We start from the raw sequence: 7,649 nt of genomic DNA, 5'->3' as shown, positions 1-7,649 counted from the left end.
TAATATGTGCTATAGGTTCTAAAATGGCCCTCTACTGTAAACTGACACTCTGGCTCTGAGAGAAAAGCCAGTTTGTAAAAAAAGTCTTGGTTTTGCTTGGTTTATAAATAATCAAACTCATTCAATGGCACAGCATCCTCTTTCACATCATCTCATAAACTTGATTTAATAAGTTAGTGCTGAATTATCGCATTGGATCGTGATATGGGTGTGAATCGTATCGTGTTGCATCGCAATATGTCACAAATGTATCGCTAATATATCGGATCGTATTCTTTGTATCGAGATGCGTATCGGATCGGCATTATAGCTTAGATGCCCAACCCTACATTATGCAGATGCAAAACACTCACTCAGCCAACTCCAATAAAGCATTGCTTTTGACGTAGGATTAAAATAAAAGTACTTTATTTAAATACAAACAATAAACCAACACTATTAACAATAAATATTACAACAAGATAAAACTCTGTGAACTCTTTCAGATGGATTACAATAGCAAACTGTTAACAGTTTTCCCTCAGCAACCCTGTGTGATTCTGTCTTTTACCTTCTCCTGGATATTCGTGAAGTACTTCATTTTGTTTAGGAGCATTTTGGCGGCCAGCAGATCCCCTGTGAAAAGAGGCTCGTGAGGAAAACACAAAAACACACATTTTCCACTCGCGCACCACGGAAATGTGCATGCGACCGGCCTTAGCCCAGAATTTCAGTGGAATTTGGGAGGTCATGAGAAGAAAGAGAGAAAAAAAAATACCTCTGTTCAGGGACGAATTCATCCGTTCAGTCAAGTCTTTGAGTTTCTCTGGTGAAAGAAAGTAAAACAGAGTGTATAAACAGCAGAAATGCTCGAAGTGAAAACACAAACATAAAGCCTGCAGAGCCTTGAACTTTCGGATGGAATGAATCTGGGGTTAGATAAACAAGCTGCCAGCGACGGGAGTGGGCGAAGAGCAATATTTTAACAATCACTTCCGGATGGAGCTTTTCTCTCTGGCCTACACACCTTGCACCGACCGGCCGATGGCGCTGACCTCGTCTTGGCTCCGCGTCTCGGCGAGGCTCTCGTTGATCTCCATCACCTCCAGGAGTAATGCGGGGTCTGCCGTGGCATCCGTTCCTTCCTCCAGCAAAACCCCTCGCAGCTCCAGCTGGAGAAGAACAGGCAGGTTACAGAGGGTAAAAACTAGGGCTGCAACATATTGGAAAAATACGACATTGCGATATTTAGCTTTGCTGCAATATATAGTGTAATATGAACGTGATTTTACCAGATGATTTGAACAGCTCTGTTTGGTAAGAGTTTATTAATTTAGATCGACTGACGTGATCAAGTCTTTTTCTGTGCAGTGCATAATGAATCACAAGCATACAGTTGAAGTCAGAATTATTAGCCCCCTTTGATTTTTTTTTTTCTTTTTTATTTATTCCCCTAATGATGTTTAACAGAGCAAGGAGATTTTCACAGTAAGTCTGGTAATATTTTTTCTTCTGGAAGAAGTCTTATTTATTTTATTTCGGCCTTAATAAAAGCAGTGTTTAATTTTTTTATTACTTTAAGGACAAAATTATTAGTCCCTTTAAAATAATTTGTTTTTCGAAAGTCTACAGAACAAACCGTCTTTATACAATAACTTGCCTAATTACCCTAACCTGCCTAGTTGACCTAATTACCCTAGTTAAGCTTTTAAATGTCACTTTAAGCTGTATAAAAGTGTCTTGAAAAATATCTAGTCGAATATTATTTACTGTCATCATGGCAAAGATAAAATAAATCAGTTATTAGAGATGAGTTATTAAAACTATATATTAAAAGCTTCTCTCCGTTACACAGAAATATATATATATATATATAAACATGAATCACAAAATATGAAAAATTCACAAATATTTTTTACAGTGTACATTACATTTCAGTTTCCTTTTAAAGTTTTTAGAGTTAGGTTTTGTTCTTTAAGTTTAGTTTACACATTTTATTTAGTTTTTATATATTTACTTTCAGTTTTAGTAATTTTAATTTGACAGAACACATCCAGTTTTGTTTGACTAAAACTAAGTTTAGGCCTAATGTTTGCACAGCTTACACTAAACTTTGTGCAAACCCCTTAGTTATAAAACCCCCTAGTTATAAAAATAAAACAATCATTTGAACAAACACTTAACCCAAAACCATACAAATGTAATGAATAAAAGTAATAATTTACTTTAGTGAAACTTATTTGACAAAAAGATAATGAAAACATTTTATGTTAAGGATTATGATTATTATGTTTAATCATAATTCTCACAGGTTCTTCTAAAAACAGCAAAAGGTCAGATATTCCACCACAGAATTAGTTTAATTTTGAAAACAATTATTTATTTATTATGATCATTATTTTATTTCAGTGGGCTTTTTAGTGACTGTTGTTAGTTTTATTTAGTTATTTAAAGTTTAGATTTTCTTTGTTTTATTTCAGCTAGAATAAAAGCAGTTTTTGTTTTTTTAAAAAACATTTTAAGGTCAAATATATAAGCCCATTTAAGCAATTTTTTTTTTCTCGATAGTCTACAGAATAAACCATCATTATACAATAACTTGCCTAATTATCCTAACCTGCCTAGTTCACCTTATTAACCTAGTTAAGCCTTTAAATGTCACTTTAAGCTGTCTTGAAAAATATCTAGTCAAATATTATTTACTGTAATCATGGCAAAGAAAAAATAACTCAGTTATTAGAAATGAGTTATTAACACTATTTATAAACAGAAATTGGGGGAAACAAATTAACATGGGGTTAAAAATTCAGGGGGGCTAATAGTTCTGACTTCAACTGTATTTTGCATCACCAAAAATAATTGAGGTCATGTCCATGTGTTGTGCGATAAGTCCACATTTTGATTATTGTGACAGGGCTACTTAGCAGTCTTAATATTTTTGGGATACACACATCAAATATTTACAACACAAATAATTACCATGTAGACGGCGCGACTCAGAGGTTTCTGCAGAGTCCTGTAGGCTTTGTTCACTAGTGCCGACTGTTCTTCTGAATACTCCTGCTCTTTCTGTAAATAAGATCAGACTGCAAAGTCATTCAAAGCTGCTTCAAAAGCCCACAAACAAACAAAGCTGCAACCTAAAGCATATTACCATTGTGATTTTATGAAGAAACAAAAGAAAGACTGTAACAAATAAGTCAGACTCAAGCCAAGTTTTCAAACTTTTCCAAAACATTATACAATTATGGGCTGTCGTCACATTTATTTTAAGATATCATGACATGTTCTTTGTTTGTGGAAAGGATTTCCTCTCGGGAATGAGGAGAATTGTCAAAAAGCGAAACCCCAGCATTGCTGATAATTGTGTGGGGGTTTTTTCTCCTCTCTTTATTTTTCTTTCGCTGAAGGATCTGGCTGTGTGGGAGGACGCAGAGGGTCTGAGCTGTGATGGGATTCGTCAGGTGGAATAAGAGGTGAGAAACGAAAAGAAATGACTTGCAGAGGAGAGACATTTTCAGCTGTCAGAGTTGCCAAAGCCTGGAGAATCAACATCCGGCTTGCTGTTGCTGTCAGGAGACCCAACCGGACGCGCAGAAAACATGAACCAATCACCAAAGAACTGTCTTCTGCCTTATATGAAGCATGATGTGCTGTATCTCACTATACCCGAGCATCTAAACTCATACGGACAGGGTTGACTGAGTGTGTGGTAGTGGAGGAAAAGGGTTGGAAGGTGAATCTCATAGAAACTGTTAAGAACATACATTAATAAAGTCACTAAATGTTTATTTTTATTAAAGAAATGCTGTTTCATTCACCTACAAAGACTACTGAAGAAAAATCACAGTTCTCCAGACAAGTTAGCAACATCAACCCTTGTGTATTGTTCAAATCGACTACCCTTTAGTTATGTTGGTGGCTGTTTTGGCCCCATTGACTGTTATAACATAACTGTTATGCTGTTATAAAGGCATTATTTGAGGACAAAATAAAGTTTGTCATTAAAAATCAATCCATTTGCAAAACCAGGGACTCAAAATCACCCCCGAGTGGATGAAAACATCCCTAACAGCAGGCAAGGGTTAGCTAAACATCAGCTAAACATTAAAATTTAGCTAAACATCAAACACAATACACACAAAATTTAGCTAATCATCACAAGAAGAATATTTAAACAAGGACTGTATTGCCTTTATACAGGTGAATTGGGCAGGCTAAATTGTCCGTAGTGTATGAGTGTGTGTGTGGATGTTTCCCAGAGATGGGTTGCGGCTGGAAGGGCATCCGCTGCGTAAAAACTTGCTGGATAAGTTGGCGGAAAGTTGACCCTGAATTAAAAAAGGGACTAAGCCGACAAGAAAATGAATGAATGAATGAATGTATTGCCTTTAAATATAGTTTTTTTTTTAAACAGCTTGTTTACAGTTTCAACAATATGTTGCAAACACACAAGTATTTTTTGCATTACTTTCCACCACAGCTCGACCATCCTTTATACACTTTAAGCTTGCTTTTTCTTAACCGGTAAGGACTGCTCACAATAATGTACACTACCTTAAAAAGTTTGAGGCAAAATGAATATATTTTTTTTATTATTAATTTTATTTAATATTTTTAATGAAATGATACCGTTCATCAAGGTGGCATTTATTAAATGTAAAATAAATTGTAAAATTGCTAATAACTTACTAATTAAATATTTATTTATTACGTATTGTATGTAGTTTCAAATGAAATTATTAGTCCAGTTAGTCATTCATTCATTCTTTTTTTTTTGGCTTAGAACCAGCGACCTTCTTGCTGTGAGGCGACAGCACTACCTACTGCACCACCACATTAGTCCAGTCATTATTGCTTTTATTACTATTATTACCATTAATAATAATAATAATAATAATATTAATAATGATGATAATGATAATAATAATAATTAATGTAAGACTGATTTCTGAAGGATCATGTGACTAAAGTGTAATGAAGCAAGAAATGTATCATTAAAATCACTGTAATAAATTATTAAATTAAATTAGAAACTACTTTTGATAAGTTATTTTATAGTGCAATAACATGTCAAAATTTTACAATACGTTCTGTATTTTTGATTAAATAAATGCAGTCTTGGTGAGCAGAGCAGGAGAAGCTTATTTGAAAACATTTCAAAATCCTACTGACCCCAAACTTTTGACATTAGTGTATACAAATCTACAATGTTTCACTGCCTTAGTCATACTTTTGATGAGTGCAGCTAAACAGCAAGTTATCAATAAAGAATCTTGCTTTAAAGCAGGGGTCACCAACCTTTATGAAACTGAGAGCTGCTTCTTGGGTACCGATTAATGTGGAGGGCTACCAGTTTGATAAACACCTCTCAAATAACAAATTTTCTCAATTTACTTTTAATTATACTTTATGCTTTTGGTAATAATTAAAGATATTCATCCATGTGAAGACACTGATCATGTTAATGATTCTCACAAAAGTTACCAACAATGATTTAACAGGGTAGGAAATGCCCTGTATTTAATGTATTAATGTGCAACACTTTATTTTTATATATTTCTGCAAATATTTACATTTTTAAATGATTACTTCTATATTAGATGAAGCTTACTGGTAAGTGGCGCTACGGTGAGCTATTTTTAAAACAGGCCAGCGGGCAACACATGTGATCCTCGCAGGCTACCATGTTGGTGACCCCTGCTTTACAGTATAGTCTCAATATATTGCAAGTGGTAATCACTGCAGAGCCACTTGGGCAGAGCTGAGCTCCAGCAAGGGGGGGCTTGAGCTCCAGCTCCTCTTCCCTTGCACTTCTTCTACAAGTGATTTCACTGGGGGTTGGGGTTAGGGGTGGGGTGGATGTATGCATTAAAAAAGCTTATAGGGGGAGGACTTGGAGCTCAAGCTCCCCCTCATTGGAGCCCAAGTGGCTCTGCAATGAGCAGTGTCTCAAATGTTGTGCATCATTATGTCAATCACAGTATTACACATGTTACATCATAGGTCTCAAACTTGATTCCTGTGTGAGGCACACTTGTTTTTTGTTCATTAAAGTTCAGAACCAAATGAAAATTAAGTGAGTAAACTGAGATAAAAATGAGGGCATTTACATTATTTGTTGAACTATCCTTTTAACAAGCTCAACCCTAACAATGAGTCTATATTCAAAGGTTCATTCATTCGTTCATTTATTTTCTTTTCGGCTTAGTCCCTTTATTAATCTGGGGATCGCCACAGCGGAATGAACCGCCAACTTATCCAGTATGTGTTTTACGCAGTGGATGTCCTTCAAGCTGCAACCCATCACTGGGAAACATTCATACACACTCATTCACACACATACACTACGGACAATGTAGCCTACCCAATTCACCTGTACCATGTCTTTGGACTTGCGGGGAAAACCGAAGCACCCGGAGGAAACCCACATGAACAAGGGGAGAACATGCAAACTCCACACAGAAACGCCAACTGACCCAGCCGAGGCTTGAACCAGTGACCTTCTTGCTGTGAGGCAACAGTACTACCCACTGTGCAGCACGGTTTATTAGTTAACATTCGAAAATAAATTCTCCTATCCAAAAAATGCATGAACAGTTTCCCTCCAACAACCTGAATTTTTTAGTTACAATAAATGATAGGATGTAAATCATTGAATACAAACATATTTTACACAATACAGTCCATTTACCTGTGACTTCTGGGTGAAGTTGTCAGGATGGAGAACTCTTTGCAGCTCCACATATTTCTGCTGAAGCTTCTGGGTGTCCAAAGAAAAATTTTCTTCGCTGAGGAAAGACAAACACATTCAGATAGGTACAGGTCAGGATATGAACTAGTAACGGAAGTAAATGCATTTCTGTACATAAAGAGAAGGCCTGTGCTCGCTAAAAGAATCATAACCCCAAGTACACTGTAGAAGCATTGTTGCCTAGAATCTCTACATTGAAAGTAGCTCACTCATACTTTCAAGAAATGCAGCCCTGTATAGCATTTAATGATCAAAAAACAGCTGCTACATTATTATGGAGCCAGAACAGACTCAAAAATAATACATTTACAAAATTAAATTCATACAAGCACAGAACAATTCACAGTTGCAAAATCCAATTAGAAAAGTCAAAACACAATTCATAAATGCAACACAATTTGTGAATTCACAAGTAATACTTTATAAAAATATTTTTATATAAATATTTTCAAAAGAAGGTAATGATTCGCACTCAATTGCTTCGTACTGTTTTTATTTTTACTTTTTCTTACATTTAAGAAAAATTATATATAAATATTTTCGCCAAATGAACTGGATTGGTGTAATTATGTATTTTGAATTCAGAGACTTAAGAGATTTAGGTTTTGTATTTTTGTTTTGACCTGGAAAGTACTAATGCTTTTTCTTTTACATTTCTAATAAAAATTTGTCATTTACAGAATAAAATGACAGTTGGTGAAAATAAGCAAAATCTAATGTTTTCAGGCATGTGTACATTTTATTTTAGACAATACATAAAGGTTTAGAAATTGAAATTTGGTGAAATAATACTTAATTTCACTAATTAAAACATTTGTTATGCTGACAAACAAACAAAAAAAATTTCCATCTGAAATTTGGATCAGAACTTTATAGACTAAAACAAACATTAACATTTTACTCAAACCTAATTAGT

At 34.9% G+C, this 7,649-nt stretch overlaps 1 protein-coding gene across 1 annotated transcript in view; it reads right to left on the bottom strand.

Moving 5' to 3' along the window:
* Positions 1-386: 386 nt before the first annotated feature.
* The window catches only part of hscb (HscB mitochondrial iron-sulfur cluster cochaperone), an 8,181-nt gene continuing 918 nt past the window's right edge, over positions 387-7,649 (bottom strand). Inside the window, 5 exon segments of the mRNA NM_001128398.1 lie at positions 387-615; positions 758-805; positions 1,007-1,151; positions 2,959-3,048; positions 6,674-6,770. Of these exon segments, the coding sequence (NP_001121870.1) occupies positions 521-615; positions 758-805; positions 1,007-1,151; positions 2,959-3,048; positions 6,674-6,770 (475 nt within the window). The 3' untranslated portion in view covers positions 387-520.

This window comes from Danio rerio, chromosome 5 (assembly GCF_049306965.1).
Source record: "Danio rerio strain Tuebingen ecotype United States chromosome 5, GRCz12tu, whole genome shotgun sequence".
Classification (NCBI taxonomy): domain Eukaryota; kingdom Metazoa; phylum Chordata; class Actinopteri; order Cypriniformes; family Danionidae; genus Danio; species Danio rerio.
The sequence above is the reverse complement of the archived record's forward strand: the minus strand, read 5'-3'. Positions and strand labels throughout refer to the sequence as shown.